The sequence below is a fragment of the Cavia porcellus genome, unplaced genomic scaffold, assembly GCF_034190915.1.
Source record: "Cavia porcellus strain 051 isolate PalLab524CR breed Dunkin Hartley unplaced genomic scaffold, mCavPor4.1 scaffold_25, whole genome shotgun sequence".
NCBI lineage: Eukaryota > Metazoa > Chordata > Mammalia > Rodentia > Caviidae > Cavia > Cavia porcellus.
The window spans coordinates 17,948,444-17,972,724 of record NW_026947508.1 but is presented as its reverse complement, the minus strand read 5'-3'; the positions used below and the strand labels follow the sequence as shown (position 1 = coordinate 17,972,724).

At 45.1% G+C, this 24,281-nt stretch overlaps 1 protein-coding gene across 1 annotated transcript; it reads left to right on the top strand.

The window, feature by feature from the left end:
* Nucleotides 1-5: 5 nt before the first annotated feature.
* Nucleotides 6-14,339, top strand: Fuca1 (alpha-L-fucosidase 1). The gene is made up of 8 exons (XM_003471131.5): nucleotides 6-405; nucleotides 2,144-2,278; nucleotides 3,764-3,901; nucleotides 5,604-5,709; nucleotides 9,764-9,964; nucleotides 11,630-11,820; nucleotides 13,432-13,531; nucleotides 14,122-14,339. Exons 1-8 carry the CDS (start codon nucleotides 32-34, stop codon nucleotides 14,260-14,262), a joined length of 1,386 nt encoding a protein of 461 aa, XP_003471179.1. The 5' UTR covers nucleotides 6-31; the 3' UTR covers nucleotides 14,263-14,339.
* The last annotated feature ends 9,942 nt before the right edge of the window (nucleotides 14,340-24,281 follow it).

Here is a 24,281-nt window from a genome sequence, read left to right as displayed (position 1 = left end):
GAGAGGTGGCGGGGTGGGTGCGGAAGTAGTGATGCGCGAGCGGGTGAGGCGGTCGCGGCCGGTGGGCTGGTTGCTGCTCGCCCTCCTAGGAGCGGCGCTGTTGGGGTCGCGGGCTTCGCGCCTGTACACCCCGGATTGGGAGAGCCTGGACTCCCGGCCGCTACCAGCCTGGTTCGACGAGGCCAAATTCGGCGTGTTCGTGCACTGGGGCGTGTACTCGGTGCCGGCCTGGGGCAGCGAGTGGTTTTGGTGGCACTGGCAGGGCGAGGGACGGCTCAGATACCAGCTCTTCATGCGCGACAACTATCCGCCCGGCTTTACCTACGCTGACTTCGGGCCGAAATTCACAGCGCACTTCTTCCACCCAGACGAGTGGGCCCAGCTCTTCCTGGCCGCGGGGGCCAAGTGAGTGTGGTCCGGGCCGGGATCCGGGGCCTAGGAGGTGGGGGCGACGCCGCCTGGGCCCCGAGGACATCCTGAGTGGCGCACCTGATCGAGAGTAAGATGCATTTTATCTGGTTGGAGATTCGTAAATCAAGTTTCAGGCTGGAGACTTAGCTCAGTGCAAAGACCTTGTATTCAAATCCCCAGGACAAAGAAGAAAAAAAAAAAAACCGCAGGTTTCAGGGAGAAAACCAAACACCCCTCCCCCCACGCCCTGCTGTCCATACCGGGTCCAGGCAGCATCTGCTGTCCCTTCCAGTCTAAACCAAGAGCCTGGAGTCTGGACCTCATTTAGTTGTACCACACAAAGGAAAAACAGATGTGGAAACACAAAACTGTAAGAAGGCTGAGGCAGGAGGATCGCTGTGAGTTTGAGGCCATCCTGAACTACACGGTGAGACATTATCTCAAGAAAAAAGCAAGATAGGGGCTGGGGATTTAGCTCAGCGGCATAAGCACTTGCCTTGCAAGCAGGTGGTCGTGAGTTTGATCCCTGGTACTGATTAAAAAAGGAAAAAGAAAAAAGCAAGATTATAATCTGGCAAATAGCATTTTCCCAAGACCCCTTATTTTATAGATGAGATCACCGGTCCAGAAAGCAGAAGGAACCTATTAACCTGGACTGCAGATCTTAGGACTCCAGCATGAGAGCTCTGTCTGGTGAGCTTGAGGTCTCCAAACTGGCCACAGGAATTTGTTCTGTGTCAGTTTTTGTAAAGCCTGTGAAGTGAGAATGGATTTTAGATTTCTAAAGTATTGAAAGAAAAGAAGGAGAGAAGAACATGCTACCTCTACCGAAAAAGATTGTGGCTTCTAAAGGACTCTGGGTTCCCAAAGGTTCAGGAGTCCCCCACGCTAGACATGTCTAGGCGTTACCTACTTTTCTGCCATAAAAGTCAATGGAATACCAAGTGACTAGGTTATTTCAGCACCTGCCTTTCTCCCAGCCCTTTAGGTCTTCTGTCACGTCTTTTTTGTTTTTTGAGACAGGGTTTATAATTCATGGTGGTCTTGGACTCACTGTGTATCCCACACTGGGCTGGAACTCATGGTGATCCTCCTGCCTCGGCCTCCCAAATGCTAGGGTCACAGGTATACTTGCATCACCATACTTGGCTTGTCATTGCTGTAAGTGAGAGGGGATTGTGTTAGATTTGGTAAACCAGTTTGCTCTGCTACATTTCTGTTGCCAGTCCACATCCTTCTCCTTCAGGGCAAAGGGTAATAAAAGTTAATTATTTATGCCCAGAAAGCATGAAGAATCAGGGCCACAAAAACAGAATCAGAGAGCTAATTTTCTGTCGCCTACCCCTTCCTCTTTCCCTCTGGGCTCCTTGGCTCAGGCATTGTGTCTGCAGTGAGCAGCTGGAGACATTAATACAGTGACTCATCAAAGCATATCTCCTGTTGTTACGTTCACCCCATCAGTTTCAGTGATGGTATAGCAGTTAGGGATTGAACAAACCCAGGGCTTTTGCACTGAACTACATCCCCAGCCCATGTTTACTTTTTAATTTTGAGATGGGGCTTGTGAAGTTGCCCGGGCTGGACTGCACATTAACAGTCCTCCGACCTCAGCCTCCCAGCATACTTGGATTATAGTACCTACGTTTTATAATTGAAGGAAGACAGGCTGAGCAAGCTCATGTTTGCAGCCTGCTGCCCATTTCCTTCGTTCATTTGTTTTTGGCGTCCACAGGTATGTGGTCTTCACCGCAAAACATCATGAAGGCTTCACAAACTGGCCCAGTCCGGTGTCTTGGAACTGGAACTCAAAGGACATGGGCCCGCATCGAGACCTGGTGGGCGAGCTGGGAGAGGCTCTCCGGAAGAGGTGTGTGTCTGCAGACAGCCGCTTGTCCTGTCTTCTGTTCCATCCTCCTGGGTTCTCACCTTCCTGCTTTTATGTGTTGCGTTTCCTAAGTTTGCACTTAGTAAATAGTTTCAAAGGCTGTGGTCTTTCAGTTTCCAGTATTGGAGACTTAGCAGTTCTCATGTGACCAAAAATGACACTGTTAGCAGGTGGTCTCCTGAGACCCACTCACGCCCAGTGCTAGGCTTTGCAAATGTTGGTTAGATCTGGGTTAGAAGCTGACCATCTTTTGTGTATCTGTTTAGTCACATGATGAAATGCCCACCTTCAGTTCCCTCTTATTCTGTGCATCGCAGCCTTGTCCCTAACTTCTTACTTGCATTATAATATTTTGATAACACCATTCTTTTTTAAATTTCCCACAATAATTGTACATATTTATTAGGTCCAGTGTGATAATTCACTACATGTATGCAACATGTAATGCCCAAATCAGGGTAATTAGCTTTTCCATCTCCTTAAGCATTTATCATTTCTTTGTGTTGGGAGCCTTCACCCCACCACCTCCCCTTTGTGGTACTGTCGATTGAGCCCATGGCCTGGTGCATGCTGGGTAAGTACTACTCTACCACTGAGCCACATCCTCAACCCAACTCTTTTCTTCTTGTTCTTTGAAAAAGTATCACAGCCAAGCACAGTGGCACATAGCTATAATCCCAGCACTCGAGAGGCTGAGGCAGGAGGCTTGCTGTGAGTTCAAGGCCAGCCTGGGCTACATACGCGTTCAAGGCCAGTCTGGATTATACAGTGAGATCTTGTTTCGAAAAGACAAAAATGGAGAGAGAGAACCAAGGATATAGCTCAGTGGCATAGCACCTGCCCAACAAGCGTGAGATTGTAAGTTTGATTCCAAGTACAAAAAAAAAAAAAAATCCTAGGACTTACCCCCAGCAGTGCAAAAATAGAAAATATATTAGTTGTCATAGTCATCTATGATGATTTGTAGCTGTAATCCTAGCTCTTTAGGAGTCTGAGGAAAGAGAATCACGAGTTCAAGGCCAGCCTGGGCAAATTAATGAGAGTCTGTCTCAAAATAAAGGTTTTAGCCAGGCATGGTGGTGCACGCCTATAATCCTAGCACTTGACATGCTGAGGCAGGAGGGTCACCATGAGTTCCAGGCCAGCCTGGAATACATAGACCCTGTGTCAAAAAAAACCCAAATTTTAGAGTGGTGAAGCTCAGCGTTTGACAGTTTGCCTTAACACACAGGCCCTGCATTCAGTCCCTGGTACCATGCAATAAAAAAGTAGTTGCATATATATAAACCACTATGCCAAATCTTCTTGCTTAAGTGAATGATAAGTAACTTATAAAAATGGTTTTGGGTCCCACCCTTCTGCATTCCCTAAGGGTGAATTTCACTAATCTGTAAAAAATGCTGTAACTGATTTTACTTAAACTGTTCTTTGTTTAATGAGAGTCGCTGCCCTGTCTTTCTCTTTAAGGAACATACGCTATGGTCTCTACCACTCACTCTTAGAGTGGTTCCATCCTCTGTACCTGTTAGATAAGAAAAATGGCTTCAGAACTCAGCATTTTGTCAGTTCCAAAACAATGCCAGAACTGCTTGATCTTGTTAACAGGTAAGAAACAAATATGTTTGACCTCATGTTTTGTCAATGAAATAAGAGCTTCCTGTTAGGCGCTTTTAAGGAGGGAAGGGGGTGAGCTAGGCAAGGTGGTGCACTCTTATAATCCCAGCGCTTGGGAGGCCGGAGCAGGAGGCTTGCTGTGAGTTTGAGGCCAGCCTGGAATACATAGTGAGACCCTGTCTCAAAACACAAAGGAGTGGGGAGGGAGGACAGGTACATGTGACAGTAATCTAGAAGACACCAAAATAGTAAAATTGGTAATTGTATTAAGGCAAAATTCATTGTTTTCTCCTACTTTACAAATTTTCAGCAAGTAGTTTTATTGTCTTTATAAGTGAAACGGTCACACAAAATCCAGGACGACAGTGAAGTCAGCTTCAGGTCCCTGTTTGCCTGCAGTTTTCCCCTCCGTGAGGACCTCGGAGAGCGTGCAGTGCCCCCTGTAGGCTTGGATGACCTGTGAGCCCCAGAAGCCCACTCTGTAAAGAGCCTGACTGTCACAGTGTAGCGGTGTTGACGCCGTTAGTACTAACATTATCTTAGAATGAGCACTGTCACCTTGGGCTTTGTCACTACTGCAGTCCACCGTGGTTTGCCCTTGACTTGCCTTTCATACCAGAGGATCTCTCTTACAGGCATGCAGACCCTCAAGAGTTCCAGTCAAACCTGGGCAACTTAGGAAGACCCTGTGTCAAAACAAAACTTTTTTTAAAAAAGAAGTTTGCATGCAGAGCAGTGGTAGGCACTTATCTAGCATGCGCGAGGCTCTCATGTGCCCATGTCCCCCACCCCACCGCACCCGCACCCCCAAGAAAGAAAAGAGGAAAAGAGAAAGAATAAGTGGTTTGTTCAAGGTAAGGAAGATAACTCAGTTCTGGTCTATAAATAGCTGTATCTGTCCGAGCCTCTGCAGGTCTCTTACAACTCTAGATCTTCCTTAGAGAAGTCATCTTAGGGTGGAGTCCCCCCTCCAAAAAAAAAAAAAGATATATAGACACAGAAGGCTGCCTCTTACCAGGCTTGGTGGTGCACACCTGTAACCGCAGCACTTAGGAGACTGAGACAGGAGGATTGGCACAAGTTCCAAGCCAGCCTGTTCTACATAATGAGCTCAAGGCTTAGCCTGGACTACACAGTGAGAAAACAGACACATGGGGCTGGGGATTTAGCTCTACGGTATAAGCACCTGCCTTGCAAGCAGGCAGTCGTGAGTTCGATCCCCGGTACCGATAAAAATGAAAAAGACAAAAAAAAAAAAAGATGAGGTTATGTACCAAAGAGCTACATTTGTTTTAAACACTTTTTATTGTTGTTGCTATCATCTCTAGTTTTCCGTATCCTCGGCACTGTAGTAATTTTATGGTACTTTCAGAAGGGGAGCATACTGGACATGGTGGCATATGCATATAATCCCAGCACTCAGGAGGCAGAGGCTGAGGCAGGAGGATCTTTGCAAGTTCAAGACTGCCCGAGCTACAAAGTGAGCTCAAGGCACCCTGTCTCAGGAAGACAAAAAAATGTTTTTTGTTTGTTTTTCAATACAGGGATTATACCCAGGGCCTCAATCATGTGAGGCAAATGTTCTGCCCCTGAGCCATACCCACAGCGCTAATATTTGTTGTAAAAATGAGTTTACATAACTGTCCTGAGAACACATTCAGATAGCAAACCGTTCTTCTCATGTGCCTTCCAGCTACCAGCCTGACCTCATCTGGTCTGATGGCGAGTGGGAATGTCCTGACACTTACTGGAATTCTACCTATTTTCTTTCTTGGCTATACAATGATAGCCCCGTCAAGGTAAGTACTTACCTGATTTATTTCTTATTTGTTATGCTAAAAGGAAGTACAAGGAACCAAGATGTGGAAAACAAAGACAGAATCAGCAAAAGATACCACTGGGTGGCCATGGGGACTAGAGCAGATGTTAAAGGTTTCTCCCTTAATTATACCCCTTGAGATTGTTGTACCCTAAAAACGAGACCCCAAAATGTTGTCCAAACAACGGGCAAGACGTCTTTAAAGAAAAAGGAGTGCTTTTATTTAGGCTGGCACCAGCAACACAGTGCAGTTGGAGTTTGCAAAACTGTGCAACTGGCTTAAAATTTTGACAGACTTTTATAGAAAGAACAATCACAAAGTACATGTTGGGTGGGGGAAGAGTGAAGAAGACCTTTGTTTCCCTTTGCTTGAGGACAGAGAAGTTTCACAGTTGGTGGTCAGCCATTTTCTTCTTTACAAGGATGTACTAATTTGTATACTAATTTCAAGATCAACTGTCTTTTACAAAAGGGGAACAAAGGGCAAGAGGAATCAAGGTCGACTGATTCCAGGAACAGTTGTTCTTCACAAAGGGAACAAAGGTTAACAGAGCAAACATATTACCAGGGTGACAGCACGTACAGAACAGTATGGCGGAGCTACAGTATAACAGAAGTGTAGGCCTTCTTTTTCTTTTTTAGTTCTTGGTTTTGGCAACATAGGTCTAAGCACTGTTAAGTTCACATGACAGAGGAGAAACAGGATATTGAATTCTTAGACCATGGCAGAGGAGATAAACTCCACTATGCAAACAGATATTATGAGAAAACATAATATTATGAGAAAACAAATTATGTGCAAAATATAAAATTAAGTGACAGGAGTAAAATGGGACATCTATTATAGCAGTTATTAAGCTTAACTGTAAAGAAACCAGCCCATTTCCCTTATATCCAAATTCTTGTGGAAGAACCTTACCAGCCCAAACCGCTCCCCTAATCAGCATTGTTAGCCAGTGTGTACTGGCTCCACATTTATGCTTTTTATTGGAGTAATTTTACAAAGCGGCAGAGGTAATGTTTACTGTAGAAAATGTGAAAATTATTTCCATATATTTATTTATTTATTTATTGTTTAGTTCTGTTTTTTTGAGACAGAGTCTTGCTCTATAGTCCAGGCTGTCTTTGAACTCACTATGTAGCTCAGGCTGGCCTCAAACTCATGGCAATCCTCCTGCCTCAGCCTCCTGAATGCTGGGATTACAGGCATATGACACCACGCCCAGCTCTACATATTTTAAATATATTGTAAGTTGTTTTTTTTGGATTTTTTTTTTTTTTTTTTTTTGTCTTTTTGAGACAGGGTCTGTCTATGCAGTTCAGGCTGGTCTTGAGCTCACTTTGTAGCCTAGGCTGGTCTTAGAACTTGAAATGATCCTCCTTCCTCAGCCTCCCAAGTGCTGGGATTATACACATGAGCCACCACACCTGGCTATTTGTTGTAAATTTTAAAGAAAAGTCTAAACAAAACCACTTCGGAGGTTAGGGGTTTTAGCTCAGAGGTGGAGTACAGGTTTAGCACCAAAAACCAAAAAAAAAAACCAATTTGAATTGAGGCACCTTGATAGTTTCACAAACCTCCAAAGATTTTCCTGGGTAGCTGTTACTAAGCTTGGAAAGTGGAAAGAAATTTAAAATAGAAAGACACTCTATGTAATAAACTGAGACGGATTAAAAGTAGTTCTCAGAAACTTGCTAAGCGTGTAGGAGCTCTCAGATGTGCAGCTGGCCCCTAGGTCATCACGTCTGGTATAAGGTCATCATCATCCATGTATTTGTCTGCTTAGCAGTCTCTGCTGGATCTTTAAGGGTGGATTTATTTACCTTGGCACCAGGACCTGCCATCACATGGGCCTCATGGTCTTTACTGAGTAAACAGTCATTGAATTGAATGGGTGCCTGATGCCCAGAGACAGGATGATTAAAACCCATTTTTCTCTGAAGTGGCCTTCATATACCTGTTCAGTGTGTAAACGCATGGAACTAGGGGTAGAGGGCTGGGTGGGTCACAGTACAAAGTGAAGGAACATCACAAAAAAGAAAAAATGGCAAAAATGCATGATTGAAAAAGAAAAGAATCGGGGGGCTGAGGCAGGAGGAGCATTGTGAGTTTTAAACCAACCTGGGCTACAAAGTGAGCTCAAGGCCAGCCTGAACTACATAGTGAGACTATGTCTCAAAAAGAACAAAAAGAAAAAAAATAAAGAAAATATTGGGCTGGTGTATTTAGCTCAGCAGCTCAAGCACTTGCCTGCTAAGCAGGAGGTGGTGAGTTTGATCCTCAGTATGAAAAAAGTAAAAATTTAAAAAAAGAAAAGAAAATATCAATCCCAGTGCCATTTATAAAGCACAGCTAATGGGGAATGGTGGTATCCCCTGCTGCTTAAGAGACTGAGCCAGAAAAATCACATATTCAAGGCCAGCCCAGGCAATTTAGTGAGACCCTGTCCCAAACTAAGAATTTTAGGAAGAGTTTGACTATAACTCAATGGTAGCAATCTCCTGTACTGCCTAGATAAATAAAACATAATACTATGCTCAAAGATTTTCAGTGCCTAATGTGGTGGTACACAAGGCTGAGGCAGGAAAATCTCTGCAAATTCAGGGACAGGCTGGGCTACAGAGCGAGACCCTTTGGTGTGGCCCTGTCTCTTGCTGTTTACACACTGGTTTTGCAGACACAGGATTGTAGAAAACAAGGATTTACAGCAAGCCAGCTCTGTGACATGGTGTATGCCAAACCCTGAAGCTACAGAATTGGTTTTAGCCCTGAAGGAACCATGTCTGCAGAGAAAGAGGCAGACCACACTGTGGAATGATTAGTAGGAAAACAGAACTAGGTCTCGAGGTCTTGTCAGCCTGCCAAAAGCATAAGGTACTAGGTTAGAGACTGGCCATCCTGAAAGGGCTGCATGCACAGGGCAGGGTACTGAGATCCTCCTAGAGTGCTCAGAGAACCAGAGGGAGATGAAGGAGACAGGGGAGGTGTTAACTGATCTCCCGTGCCACAGTCAGGGCACTGTCGCTTCAGTCCGCAAAACTCCAGAGAGCTCAGTGATCTTTTTCTTTTGGTTTGCTTGGTTGCTGGAGTTTTGTTTTGATTTGGGTTTGGTCCTTTTCCAGATCCCTAGATTTAAAAGGTAGTCACCTCCCTGAGACCCCCTACCCTGACTAGTCGGTGGCTCTGAAAGCCCCGGCTGATCTTGGGCTGAACTTGAGATGTCCCTTTCTGTTCTGAGACCTCATGAGCTGGGTCACTGATAACGGAGGCCAGAAGACTAGGTCAGACCAGCTGGAAATGGTGAATTCTGTGGTGGTTCGCTTTGGCACTCAACTAGCTGCCACAGGAAGAGCTTACATGGTGATGGGTGACCCTAAAACGAGCCAGAAGGGAAGTTTGAAGTGTTTATTGTGCCTCCGCTCACAGGGCTTTCAGTGACTGCCCTGTGCTGACCACCTGCTGCACTTCCATATTTACGTTAAGATAGTCCACATGGTGGTTTCCTATAGTTCAGCTAAGACGGGAAGGACGAAACTGAAGACCTGGTGACTTTCCTTTCCACCTGGCGGAGGGAGTCAGGATTCTGGGAAGAAAGTGTCCGGGCTGGGCTGGAGGCCTGGGAATTGCCCAGGCCTGGGCCCAAGGCACCTGCTCTGCCTCTGCCCTAGTGGGGTTTTCTAGGTATTCCCAGCTGTGGTGCTGGGGATCTCTTCTGTGGGTCCTCGGCCTTAGCACACGTGATATATGGAGCCAAATACTTGGTTATCGGGGTGCCCGCGCACTGCAGGGTGTTTGGGAACAGTTCCACTGGCTCTTCCCCGAGATGTCAGTAGCTCCACCCCAGTTGTAACAACCCGAAATGTCTCTAGACTGCTGACTGTGTGTCCCCTTCAAGGCAAAACTGCCCCTGCCCTGGTCAAGAACCACCATGTCACACTAACTGCGCCTTCCAAATAACGCGGTGGCTCCAGAGTACTGTGCCAGGGAAGAGCCGGGTGGTGTTACCCTGTCACCAGGCCTCCTCTCAATTTAGGATGAAGTGGTCGTAAATGACCGCTGGGGGAGGAACTGTTCCTGTCACCATGGAGGGTACTACAACTGCCAAGATAAGTTCGTGCCCGAGAGCTTGCCCGACCACAAGTGGGAGATGTGCACCAGCCTGGACAAGTGGTCCTGGGGCTACCGGCGGGACCTGAAGGTGACTGACGTCTTGGGCGAGTCTGAAATCATTTCGGTAAGCATGCCTGGGAGCCTGGCTCCCTAACTGCTTCCCGCCACAGACCCCTAACGCAGACCGGCGAAAGTGTGGGTCGCAGAGCCCTGAAGGCTGCTGGCTGCAGCAGACCCTGCCTCGGACAACTCTGCCCCGTGTGCGGGCTCTCGGTTCCGTCCTCAGCACTGATTGGACTTCCTTTTTCCTTCTTTTCTTGTTTTTTAAACATTTTTCCCTGTTTTCCTTTCCCCCCATCCCTCCCCCCATTTGAACTTTTTCTTCCTGTTTCACGTTATCTGTCACACATTTTGGTCCTTTTGGTTTCTCACACCAGACAGACAATGCAGTGTTTACACATGTGTGTCCCATTTATTTCCCTTGAGAGTGTGGTCTCAAGGTGCATCTGTTTGCCCAGAAATGTCTCGAGGGTGTCCCTGTTTGTGGCAGAGTAGTCCTGCATTGATAAAGAAGCCACGTCACCCGGGATGAGTATTCGGGCTGTCGCACACTGTGCAGCTATAAACGTGGGAGCACATACGTCACTGTGGTCCGCTGCTTTTAATTCTTGGGAAGATAGGATGGGAATGGCTGGGTCAAGTGGAACCTCTCATCTAGTTTTCAGAGGAATCTCCACACCGATTTCCACAGCGGTTGTACTAGGCTGCACTCCCACCAAAAGCAGAGAAGGGTTCCTTTTCCTCCCACAGCCCTGCCAGCCTTGTTATTGGTTGACTTTTTTTTTTTTTTGTCTTTTTCCTTTTTATCGGTACTCACGACTGCCTGCTTGCAAGGCAGGCGCTTATGCCGCTGAGCTAAATCCCCAGCCCCCATTGGTTGATTTCTTAATAATAGCCTTTCTTTCTGGGGTAAGATGGAATCTCAGTGTTGGTGTAATTTCCAGCACTGATTTTATTTACTTATTTATTTATTTTTGGACCTGGGAATCGAACTCAGGACCTCGCACTTGCCAGGCAAGCACCCTGCTGCTGAGCTACACCTGCAGCCCAGCACTGATTTTAAAAAGAAGCTGATAATATAATATAGGTGAATGGTTAATTCTTTGAGTGAAAAAATGTGACACATTATTACATCTAAGATCAACTGCATAGGAACAAGATTGAACACAGACACCAAAAGTTAATGGTGTGGTGTCTATTGGTGTAATGGAGTCTCCTTTTTAAAATTTTCTGTATGTCATCTTAGTCTTTCTGAGTTGCCCTTGCCCTGCAGTCACTTGTTTTTATGATCTCAATGTCCCTCTCTCTGTCTCCCCTCCCCCGTAAGTCTCCTAGCTTCCCAAGGTCTCCACAGCAACAACTCAAACTGCTGTCCCAGATCCCTGTGTTCCCTGCCAACCAATCCAGCGTCATTCTGTGGCTCTAAGCCACCCCTAGTGGCCCAGGCCTTTTCTTCCAGCCTCCCTGTCCACACCCCGTGCTTCTGACCCAACCCTTCACAGGCATGCAATGCCTCCAGGCTGACAGCCACACAGGAAGTGCCATGTGCACTCCCCGACGTCCAGATGAATACCCATCTCAGATGAGCCTGACCTGCTTTTATAATGACAGACAAATACAGTTTTTAAATGGCAAAGAATATTCACAGATGAGGAAGAGCGTGCCTAGGCGGTTCTGCTCCTCTCATTCACAGCTGCCTTTTGTCAGTCATCGTCTCTGCTCTCTCTAGGAACTGGTTCAGACTGTAAGTCTGGGAGGCAACTATCTTCTCAACGTGGGTCCTACTAAAGATGGACTGATCGTGCCCATCTTCCAAGAGAGGCTCCTTGCTGTTGGCAGGTGGCTGCAGGTCAGCGGGGAGGCTATCTATGCCAGCAAGCCCTGGAGGGTGCAAATAGAAAAGAACGAGACCTCTGTGTGGTGAGTCTCTTCCGGGGCCAGCAGCCCCGTCCAAGGCCCCTGCACACCGGGTGTGATACGGCGGCTGCAGGTTGTCCTGAGGGAACCCAAAAGCTATTCTTCTGCTATAAAATGTGTGGCTCCACTGGGCTATAGTCTGGGCCACCAGAGTGTCTTAGACTACAGAGGTCAGCAGTAGGTTTGGAGAAAAGGGAAGACGCAGAAAAGCGTGGTTTAATTTGGTTGTGACTGTTACCCTGCTTCCCCCAAATGATGGTAGTTTCGCTTTTGTAGCACCCACAATGCACAGGGTCCCTATTCTGTTCTTTCCGTTTATTCTTGGACTTCTGGATCTGGTTGTTGGATCTTGGGCCTCAATTTTTTCAACTGCAAAATGGGCTGATGATACATAACTTCAGAGTTGTTCTGAAGACTAAATGAGGTAATATATGTGAAGCACCCAGCAAGGTCAGGCATAAACTTGTGATAGAAAAGTTAAAAGTCAACAACCTGGTGCTTTGTTAAGACAGGGTGTCCTCACCCAGGCCACCACAGAGTTAGACCATTAGACTCTGTTAGCCTTGACTGACCATGTCTGCTACAACTTAGAGATAATCCGGCCTGACTCAGTCTGACCACATGCATCTGGACTGCCCATACTGTCTGACATATAAACATATTCTATTTTCAAGGACCATCCAACTGAGATAAAGTAATCAAGCACATGCTTAGTTCAACCACCCCCTCCACCCTCCTTCCCTCCCTATTTTCTCCCACATTGTGGTAAACAACCCCCTCACTAACCTGCTTGGAGCAAACCTGCCTGACAACATGCAACTGGATTCTTGTAACCAGTTATACAATAACCTGTTATCAGCTTTGTATTTCCTGCTTGCAAATCTCACATAAAGCAAAGCTGACTTGGGGCTAGCGATGTGGAACAGATTCCCACCAGCTGACTAGTGTAATAAATTGTTACCTTCCAAACACCCTGGTGCAAAAGGTGTTCCATTTGGTTTGATACCAGATTTCCATAACAAATCAAGTGTCCAGTAAAAGGTACTGCTGGTATTGTACTGAAGAGCTTCAGTCTTGGGATGAAGCCAAACACACTAATCCTTCTGTTTGAATGAGTATCTAGTGATTTTGGTTGTTTGTTTTTTTGGTACCAGGGATCAAACTCATGACTTCACACTTGCCAGCAGGTGCTTGTGTCACTGAGCTAAATCCCCCACCCCAGTATCTAGTGATTTTCATCATCTTCCCTAAGAAGATGGTGAAATATGAAATCTCAAGGCATCAAACTTGTCTTCATTGTATTTGACCCTTGCTTTATCCTCTCTTTTCTCATGAATTTGAAGTTGGAAAGATTTACATACAGAGTGACTTTGGTGGGAAGTAGCTAATGTAAGAGTGAACTAGACAGAAGCAGTGTGACAGCCGGAGAGAGGGACACAGAAGAGGGAAAGGGCTCTGTGGGCCGCTTCCTCCCGCCACACTGCACGAGGGGTGACCCGCGCCTCGCGGTCCCAGTGACAGGCACAAGGGCTGGGGCTGGGAGTCAGGGGAAAAGGAGTGGACAAGATGAGCAGGGTGCCCGTGTGCTTAACAGTGACATTTCCTTTCTCCCAGGTACACTTCGAAAGGCTCAGTTGTTTATGCCATTTTTCTGCAGTGGCCAGAAAATGATAGTTTATATCTTAAGTCCCCCATAACTACCTCCACTACAAAGGTAAGGAGTCCCATCAGTTCCAAGATGTACTTACTCCTGTCATTTTGCTTTTTGGGTTTTGTTTTGTTTTGTTTTGTTTTTTTGCTGTGTGTGTGGCACTGAACCTTTATACTGAACTCTATTTCTAGCTCCCCCCTTTTTTTGAGATGGGGTCTCACTATGCAGTTCAGGCTGGTCTTGAGCTCACTATGTAGCCCAGGCTAGCCTCAAACTCACAGGGATCCTCCTGCCTCAGCCTCTTGAGTGCAGGGATTATAGCAGTATACCACCACACCCAGCCATAGCCCTTTTTTTAATTTTTTTTTTTTTTTGAGACAGGTTTTTGCTAAGTTGCCCAGGCTGCTTCCAAACTTGTGACCCTTCTGCCTCGGCCTCCCACAGTGGTGGGATTACAGCCATGCACCCCCACCCCAGCCTAAATGTAGCTTGTTCTAAAGGAACCAGCAGGCCTTCTTTCCTCCTTTCCTTCTAATCGTGGGCATGCTCCCAGGAGGCTGTCTTTCCTGTCTGGGGCCAGCAGGGGTGTTCAGACCGCCATTTCTGTATACTAATCTGTGACTTGGGTTTCCTGTTCCTTTGGCCTGCTGCAGGTAACCATGCTGGGAATCAAGGGTTATCTGAAGTGGTCCAGAGATCTGGAAGAAGGCATGTACATCGCTCTGCCTCCGTTGCCTCTCTCTGAACTCCCAGTGGAGTTTGCATGGACTGTAAAGCTAACAGGAGTGAAGTGACCCCCGCGGGAGCTCAGGAGGAGAGGGTGCTGCCACAGAAGCAGCACCACAATAAAGCCTCTTCTGTTCCCCACCCAGAGATGGCCTCTCCTGCGCATTAATCAGCAAGCCAAGTGCGTCACAGTGAGGATTCATGGAGCCCTGCTAGTGTGTCTCCTTCCTCCGCTCAGCAAATAGGGCACAGTTAAATGCAGTTCACACTCCTGGCGGTGGGGGCGCTGTGCAGTAGCGATGCCTCTGTCCTCGGTTCTGTAACCTGCTTGCCTCCTCAGTGACTTCGGAGGAAGACTGAGTCAGGTCCCCCTTGCCTGGGGGCAGAAGGAGTCTGGAGAGCTCAACCCCAGGCTCTGTTTAATATCAGGGTCACCAGCTGCCCCCCGAAGGTAAAGGAAGCCTGAAAGGGAAGGAAAGGCCTTGCTGGGCACTAATGGTCAAGTCTTCAGAAGCTTCCAAAGCAGCTCAGAGCTGTGCAACTGACCATGTGTACAGGGGACCCAAGACTGCCATTCTACCCTGCCTTTTTAAATAGGACCAAATAGTCACTAGTCCTGGCCCTTGGGAGGCTGAGGCAGGAGGATCCTTGTGAGTTCAAGGACGAGCATGAGTGTAAGTCCAGCTTGGTCTACATAGCAAGACCCTGTCTCAAAAAAAAAAAGATCAAATCTGTAAGTCTAATCATTTGTAACAAAAAGCATGTTGTTGCTTACTGTTCTTTTTTTTCACAGATTTTTTTTTTTTTTTTTGTCTTTTTCCTTTTTATCGGTACCAGGGACCAAACTCACGACTGCCTGCTTATAAGGCAGGAGCTTATGCCGCTGAGCTAAATCCCCAGCCCCTTCACAGATGTTTTTAAAGATGACTAAAGGATGAAATTTTGGTGAAATGCTACTTTTTTAATGGTAGTAGAGATAGAACTCAGGGCCTTTGCACTGAGCTAAATCTGCAACCCTTTGTTTTTGTTTTTTTAAAAATTTTTTTGGTTTGGTGTACTGAGAATGATAGCAAGGTGAGGGAAGAGGAGCGCTACCCCTGACCTACACCTCTCCTTCTTATTTATTCATTTTGCAACAGGATCCAGCAGAACTGCCCTACTAGGGTCTTGACGCACAATTGTCTTCCCCTGCTTTCCGCTTTCTGGAGTGCTGGGTTGCAGGCACGTATCACCACACCCAGCCCTTTCCTCCCTTTTCTTTTGAGACAGGGTCTTGCTGAATCATTGCGTGTCCAAAGCTGGGCTTGAACTTTGAATCCTCCCCCCTGGCAGAGTGCTGGGATTACAGACATGGGCCAGCAGACCAAACTCAGTTTCTTGTTGTATCTGTGTCCTCTCTTCCTTGGCCTTTGGGTCAGATTTCTGCTCAGCTGTGCATGTAAATATGTTAGTCATTTAAGAACTATTTCTTCAGCACTAGTGTTACAAGACCAGTTTGCCCTACAGCTGACTAATCTGTTTTTCTTCAAGAATGAAGACACCACAATAAGTATAAATGAGATATTTTTGGGATTTACAGGGCACCCAGACCTTGTTGATTGCGTGTGTACAAGCCACTTGGTTTCACAATGTCACATCCCAGACCACCCAAGTGGTACCCAGAAGTCTCCAGTCATCCTTTCCCACCTAACACCCATCTTTCCTTTACCCAAGAGTAAAACATGCCTGAGACTGTCGAAGGGGGTCTTTGTGATGGTAGCCTGGGCATCTTGTTTCACTGACTTTCCAAGGCATCTTTTTTCCCTTGGTCCAAGAACTTGTCATGGAGTCGCTGGACTTGTTCAGGTGACAGATAAACAGACTTGGAATTGGTAATGGGGTGGTTTAAGGCTTGGGCCTGAGTGACTGGCAGTGAAGTGACCAGTGGTCTGTCTGCCCAGTCAAAACTCAGGCCGCTTCTGGGACACATGTTCAGAAAAGGGCAGTGTTAGCATGAGCTGAGGTGAAGTTTGGGGCTCCTGACAAAACATCGCCCACGGGACCCTTCAGCAGGTCTAAGTGACAGTCAGTGCCTTCAGCAAAAGCAGCCTTCAAGTCCCCGAAAAACAATCAGGGTCACAAGCATCATTGACAGGGGCACCCTCTACCGCAGAGCTAGTGGGAGGCCAATCATACGCTGCTCAGGGAATGACCCCAAAGTTAGCCTTGAAGTCAACTAAAAGCAAGTGAACCAGAGGGTTTATTTGGGCTTTCACTCAGTTTCATGAGCAGTCAGTTAAGATCTCTGGCCTTTCCTGAGGGACTCATGCAGGGCTGGGTGTGTATGTCACCCACTTTTGTAGAATTTACCAACAAATGAATGTAGGGAGCAGACAGGATGGGTGATAGGAATTGGCAAGTGGACAAGGGTATGCTTTGCCTGCATCATTTCTGTGTGTGTGTGTGTACGCATGCATACTTTTTTTAAATTGTAGAATACATATAAAATTCACCTTTTTAATCTCTTGTACAACTAGCATTACGTACACCCAGGTTGCTATGCAACCATCTCCACTATCTATCTTTGGAACTCATCATCCCAAACTAAAACACTAAACCCATTAATCAGTAGCTCCCCATTTCCCCTTCACAGCCCCCTGGATGCTACTATTTAACCCCACCCCCACCACACACACTGGGGATTAAACCCAGGGCTTTAAGCGAGCCAGGCAAGGGCTCTACCACAGAGCTACATTCCCAACCATTGTTATTTTGAGACAGGGTCTCTGTTGTTCAGGCTTGAATTTGTAATCCTCCCACCTCAGCCTCCTAGATAGGATTACAAGTGTGCGCCACCACACCCAGCTCTGTGAATTTGATTACTCTTGGTGCTTCCTTGTTTAGGATTCTCCAGAAAAACAGAACCAATAGGAGATCCACCAACAGAACTGGGCACCCATTTCTTGAAGAGTGAGAAATTCCAGGACTTGCTGTCAACAAGCTGGAGACTTAGGAAAGCCAGGGGTACACTTCCAGTCCAAGCTGGATGGCCTGGGCAGCCAGATAAAACAAACTAAGGGAATTCCATTCTTTTTATTTAAACCCATTTTCTTCAAAAAATAGAAAAAAGAAGAAAAATGTCACAGTATATCCATCGGGGTAACAATGGTTACACATTGCACATGGTCGTCCCCAAATCATTCACTCAGAGCATGAGATCTCTGCATTCAGTTGTCTGAACAATACCAGCACACACATCTTTCTCTTCAGCGACCTTAGAGAAATAAGTAGAATAACTCTGAACTTTTTATATACATACACATGTACATATGTTTTTTCTTTCAGTTTGTCACACTAATGAAACAATACACTGTTTACACATGTGTCTTATTTCTCTAATGAGTATATCCTCAAGGTGCATCTGTTTACCTTTGAAAGTGTCCAGTTTATCATTCTTCATGGCTGAATAGTACTCTAATGTATAAAACTACCACATTTTTTTAATCTGTCCTTCAGCTGATGGGCATTTAGGTTGTTCCCAAGAGCTGGCTGTTACAAACTGTGCTGCTATAAACATGGGTGCACACACACTACTGTGGTATGATGTCTTAATTTTTGGGAAAGATACCCAGAAGGGGAATAGCTGGGCAGAATGGGACCTGTAATCCTAGGTTTTTGAGGAATCTCCACACTGATTTCCACAGTGGTTGCACCAGTCTGTACTCCCACCCGGAGTGGAGAAAGGGTTCCTTTTTCTCCACAGCCCCTCCAGCATTTGTTATTGGTTGATTTCTTTAAAATAGCCATTCTTGGGGCTGAGGATTTAGCTCAGTGGCATAAGCACCTGCCTTACAAGCAGGCAGTCACGAGTTCAATCCCCAGTACCAGAAAAAAAAAAAAAAAAAAAAAGATGAGAATAAAAAAAATAGCCATTCTTTCAGGGTGAGGTGGAATCTCAGTGTTGTTTTAATTTGCATCTCTCAAGTGACCAGTAAGGTTGAATATTTTTTCACCGATTTGTTTGCTGTTTGTATTTTTTTTCTGAGAAGTGTGTATTCATCTCAGATGCCCATTTTTGGATTGGGCCTTTAAATCTGGGAATTTCTCAGGGGCTGGGGATTTAGCTCAGCGGCATAAGCACCTGCCTTGCAAGCAGGCAGTCGTGAGTTCGATCCCCGAAAACGAAAAAGACAAAAAAAAAAAAAATCTGGGGGTTTCCCTTTTCCCTACCTTTGTGATTTATTCAGAGCTCAAAGAATGGCATGATGCCCACCAACATTGAAAGGGGGGAAGTTACTTTACTCAGTCTGTTGACACAAGTGCTAGCATTGGCCAGAGACTTCCCACAGACACACTCAGAAGCAATGTTTGGCCAAATATTTGGGCCCCCTGTAATGTGGTTAACTTGACACAAAATTAACCATTGCGCCCATATAAGGTCAATCATGACATTTTGTCCTTTGGTGACTTGTGCTTTTGTGTTTGGCTTAGGATGACGTGTTTTTTTTTGTTTGTTTGTTTGTTTGTTTGTTTGTTTGTTTTGAGACAGGATCTCACTATGTAGTTTAGGCTAGCCTAGAACTCTCAATGATCCCACCTCAACCTCCCAAGTGCTAACATTACAGGTGTGTGCCACCATGCCCAGCTAGCATGATATTTTTAAGGCTTATCCGTGTTATAACATGGGTCAGAATTCTACTTTTTAATACTACATTTTATGTATATACCACATTTTGCTTATGTATATTCTATTTTATGTATATGCCCATTTATGTGACAGTGAACATGTGGGCTTTTGCCACCTTTTGGTTATCATGAATAACGTTGATATGAATGTTGATAATTCTTTGGGTGTATATACTTCAAATCCCTGAATTGTACAATAATTCTTGTTCAACTTTTTTTCAGTACTGAGACTTGAACCCAGGGCCTTTGCTCTTAGCTATATCCCCACACTATTCACTGAGTTGTCTTGGGTGGGCTCAAACATTTGATCCTCCTGCCTCAGCCTCCCAAGTGCTGGGGTTACGTCATGTGCCTGCCTGGCTTTAGTGTACAAGTATTGAAAGTCGACTTGTTTTAACTATCACCCTTGTAACTTTAGGCTAAAGTTAACTTGCTAGCTGCAGGTTTTCTGTGAGTAGCGCTCTCAGGGTTATGATGGAGACAATTTCCAGTACTGCTCGAGACATGGATGTCTTGTTCTCTCCCTGGGTAGAATCAGAGCCCCTTGGGCCGTGTACATAAGTCAGCGGGAAAGACCTTGCCAAGTGTGTGTGAGGGCCTGGGCTCCATCCTCTCACTGAAAAAAAATCGGAAAGCCGCACAGTGCCTCCTCTTCCCTAAACCCCCATAATGCCAACAATAATGGGCACAGCAGTACCCCGGGTGGCAGCCATAGTGGCTGTTTCTAAAACGCAGATTTAACCAATTCTTCCTTCTTTATACTCCTCAAAAGAACTCCCACTAGGAGAGCTGCTCTTCAAAGCCCTGGGATGTGACTGCAGAAGCCTCATCCCCTTTCGGTTCCCTCCTTGCTCTCCTGCGTTCTGATCTCTTAGAACTGCAGAGGACGCAGCTCAGCTGTAGAGCACTTGACTACCACGCTCTAAAGCTCTCGGTTCCACCCCGAGTCCTGCAAAAAAAGAGAACATTTTCAAACATTTCTCTTTGCAGCCCACTGTAAGGTGTTTTCTTTTTGTCTACACCCTCCGACAAAACTTACTATTTTACACTGCAACTTGGTTGACTTGCACATGCATGAGCATGGGTTGGGTGGTACTGGTAATGAACCCTGGAGCCTTCCCACCTTGTTTGTTTGGTTTTTGTTTTGTTTTTGAGACGAGGGTCTTACTAAATTGCCCAGACCAGGCTCAATCTTGCAACCCTCCTGCCTGAGCCTCCCAGGATGCTGAGATTACAGGCATGCACCACCAGCCCAGTTAACTTTATTTCTTTAAAAATAATAATAATAGCTGGGCGTGGTGGTGCATTACTCCTGTAATCCCAGCACTGCGAAGGCTGAGGCAGGATCGTTATGAGTTTGACACCAGCCTGGGCTACAAAGTGAGCTCAAGTTCAGCTTGAACTGCATAGTGAGACCCTGTCTCAAAAAGACTAATAATAATATTATTATTATTATTATTAGGTTGTGCACACATGTAAACACAACACTTGAGAGGCTCAGGCAGGAAGATTGCTATAAATTCAAAGCCAGCATGGACTACATAAACAAGTTCAAGGCCAGCCTGGGCTACATAGCCAGACTCTGTCTCAAACAAAAACAAGAACAAAAACAAAGACAGACAGAAAGAAAGAAAGAAAGAAAGAAAGAAAGAAAGAAAGAAAGAAAGAAAAAAGAAAGAAAAAGAAAGAACTGACAAATACTGAGACTGGCTTGGTCCTCTGTGTAAAAATCCTTCACCTGAATGGATCTTACTCATTCCTTAAGCATCCATCAAAGCGAGCTTCCCTCCCTGAGCTGCCTGCCTGAATTTGAATCCTGGAGAGCCTAACAAGTAAATTAATACATGAGCAGACTCAAAACAGTGAGAGGCAAATAGCAATACTTCTTCTGATCCCCAAAGCTAGATATTATACAACTATTTATGCGATTGTGCTGTCTCGCCACACTTCCTATTACATCCATGAAGCCACAGATTTCGGTTAGTTTCTGATTGTCTTTATGTTCTAGCCCCTCACTTAGCATGACCCCAACAGGCACATTTATTGTGATTACTGTGTCTATGAATATGGAAGCCGGGTGTCCCTTCAACACGCCAATCGCGCTTTCTTTGGAGACAGATAACAGATGAAAGACAGACAGACAGACAGAGAAAGGGGTAGAATTGCTTGGTCATGTGGTAGTTGTATTCTTTAACTTTCTGAAACACTTCCAGGTTATTCTCTGACACACGAGTAACTCAGAGAACTACTTAATGGGTCATAAAAGAATTGGCCAGAAGGAAGAAAACTTGAAGCTTCCAGAGAGTAAACATCTGTGTCACTGAGCCTAGAAAGTGGCAAGACCACTGGCACACAATAATTTGGGCTTTAACAGAAAAAATTTACTTATTCATTCCCACAGCTGGCGCTGCTACACCTTCCCCACTCACTGAGAATGGGAGGGACAGCAAACCATTAGCATCTCCCAGGCTCAACATGCAATCCCAGCCAGAGATGGTGGCACACACCTGTAATCCCAGCACTCAGGAGGCTGAGGCAGGAGGGTCACTGTGAGTATGAGGCCAGCCTGGGCTACAGAGTGACTTTGGCCAGTCTGAAGGGCATAGCAAAACCCTGTCTCAAAAAGACAAAAAGGAAAAAAAAGTGCAATATCAAGGGGATCCTAGCCTGACCCCAAGCCATCGAAGTTCTCTCCAGGGGTCCCTGAAAGCAGCAAGAGCCTTCTGTGTCTCTGGAGGAGCTCTAGTCTTGGCTTGGCCTTGTACGTCCGGCTCTTGACTCCCGGTGCAGGCCGTTCAGCTCTGCAGCTCACTTTAGCTTCCTGCTAAGCACTTCCACGGGACTTTACAGTGGGCTCCAGGCCTTTGAGTTAGGACCGAATCCTTTGACTGTCCGGCAAATGGTCCATTTGCACTCTTCTGCACCTGACTGCATGAGGCCATTGAAAGCACAGACATTCTATTACTCTGGTGAATGCTGATACGGGTTTCCGATTTTCCCATCACGTTGTATTAAAAATGTTACCTCTCCATGTATGTCTGCATCACTATTATCAAAAGTCAGTCAGCTATAGACATGTGGCTTTACTTCCAGGCTCTCTATTCTATTTCACCTCTGTGTATGTGTGTGAGTGTGTTTGTGTGTTTATCGCAATATCATACAGTAGTGATTACTGCAGCTTTTTGCTACTGTAATTTTGACAACTTTAAAACTTCATATAAGAACTAAGGAGTAATAAAATCCAAAATGTGTAAATTTTGTTGTAAAAAAGAGAGGGAGGGGAAAAAAAAAGAGCTCTAACGGATATAACAGCAAGTGTGTTTAGGGGTGTTAAATAGCTGACTGTATTAATGTTTTTGGATCATTGAACACAGCTGTTTGCAGTCTCTCTGTTTGAATGTCTACTTTGTATTCTTTGATACTGTGATTTGAGCAGCTATTTCCAAGATGATAATATGTAATCTATTAACAGGTGATTTCTTACTGTTATGTTTTTTTTGTAGTTCTGTATTATGTGTAACCTTACACTGCTTTGTTTTGTTTTGTGTTTTTCTCTTTTTCCTCTTAAATAAAAAAAAAACTTCATGTACATGAATTTTTTAACATGTGCTTTTGTTAAGTCAGGTTCAGTGTGAAGCAACCTGGAAGAAAGGTTGAGCATACACACCCCCACCCTTACCTTGTGCCAGCAACATCCATTCTACCCTCCATTTCCTTAGCTTTCTTCACATGAGTGAGGTCATAATGGTATTTGTCTTTTTTTTTTTTTTAATTGGTACCGGGAATCGAACTCAGGACCACACACTTGCAAGACAGGCACTTATGCCGCTGAGCTAAATCCCCAGCCCCCACAAGAAAAAAATTTACCTGCTCAACAAAAGCAGGATACAGGTGTCAACCAAAAATTAATGTAAGATTCTGGCTAAACTGTTTCCAACAGGATGTCTTTTTGTGGTTCTCTGTTTAAAAGCTTTGTAATTTTCTAGGTTGTGGCCACTCAGTGAGACTCTGAAATGGGTCCATTCAAGTGGTCATTGAGCTCAGCTAATTAAATTCTAAATTTATCAATTTGGCTGCTTGGATTCCTATATTATTTATGAGCCCACTTAAGATAATAGACAGACAGACACAGATAAAATAGTAAAATTGTTTGGTCATGGTAGTTCTATTTTTGACTTTCTTAAAAACTCTCTGGTTATTTTCTATAAGCAATGTACTAATTTGCATTAACATTACCATTCTTTTTTGAGCTTGTTTTGTTTGGGTTTTGGTTTTAGGTTTGTTTGCTTTTGAGACAAGGTCTCCTTATGTAGCCCAGGCAGGCCTCAAACTCATGACAATCCTCCTGCCTCGGCCTCCCAAATGCTAGGATTACAGGGATTTGCCACCTCTCCCAGCCTGAACATAGTCATTCTAATAGGTGACAAATTATTTATTGAGAATGATGTTCAGAAACTACATGCATGATAGAGGATGATCCTAATGCATGATACAGGCTCTGAAAGGAAGGGAAAGAAGAAATATTGGGTATCGCACGAAATAAAGAGTTCGTGCGATAGTACAGTTCAGAATTTCCAAGAAAATTTCTGTAACACAAATGGTGTGGCTCTAGGCAAAGTAGCTCATGAGAGGAACCCCATCCCCTCACTGAGGAGGACCAGCATTAGTATCCAGCATGCTGTGCGCTGGCTGGGAGAGGCCCCTGGGAGTGTCTTGTGTTGGTACAAGGGTGAAATTGACCTAGCATGGTGAGATTGATCCAAAATGCCAGGAACTTGTACTCTTCTGCTTCCCATGGAAGACAGGTTGAACAGTGATTTTCATCCTCGTTTTTCCCTTAATTTTTTACTTTTGCATAATGAATTTGAGATCCATCACCACTGTTGCATGTTTCAACTGTTGTTCCTACTTATAGATGAGTAGTATCTAATTGCATGAATATATTACATGTTAATGTATTCTCTTATAGATGGACAATTGGGCTGCTTGTAATTCGGGCTTATTATAAATAACAGTTGTATTCTTGTGCAAATATTTTTGTGATCTCATATTTTCTTTTTTTTTTTTTTCTACCCCAATCACCAAGTAAAGATCTCGTATTTTCTAAACTCTTATTACCCAAGAAATTTCTGGGTAATGGGACAGATGTTTGAATAATGCTATAAAAAAATCACCAAATAGATTTCTAAAGTGGTTGTAAGGTTTTAACTCCTACCAGCAGTGTATGCGTGTTCTACTTGGCCTTGAACATTGGCTATTCTTGTTTTTCCTTCCTCCATCCTTCCTTCCTTTCTTCTTTCCTTTTGTCTTTTTCCCTTCCTTCCCTTTTTCTCTTTCTCTCGTGCTTTGGCTTGAGATAGGGTCTCGCTTTGTAGTTTAGGTTGGTCTTGAACTCACTATGTAACCCAAACTGGCCTCGAAC

Coding starts and splice junctions, on each gene's coding strand:
- Fuca1 (XM_003471131.5), top strand. CDS start 32: ATGCGCGAGCGGGTGAGGCGGTCGCGGCCGGTGGGCTGGTTGCTGCTC. Junction 406..2,143: donor TTCCTGGCCGCGGGGGCCAA/GTGAGTGTGGTC, acceptor TGGCGTCCACAG/GTATGTGGTCTTCACCGCAA. Junction 2,279..3,763: donor GGAGAGGCTCTCCGGAAGAG/GTGTGTGTCTGC, acceptor TTTCTCTTTAAG/GAACATACGCTATGGTCTCT.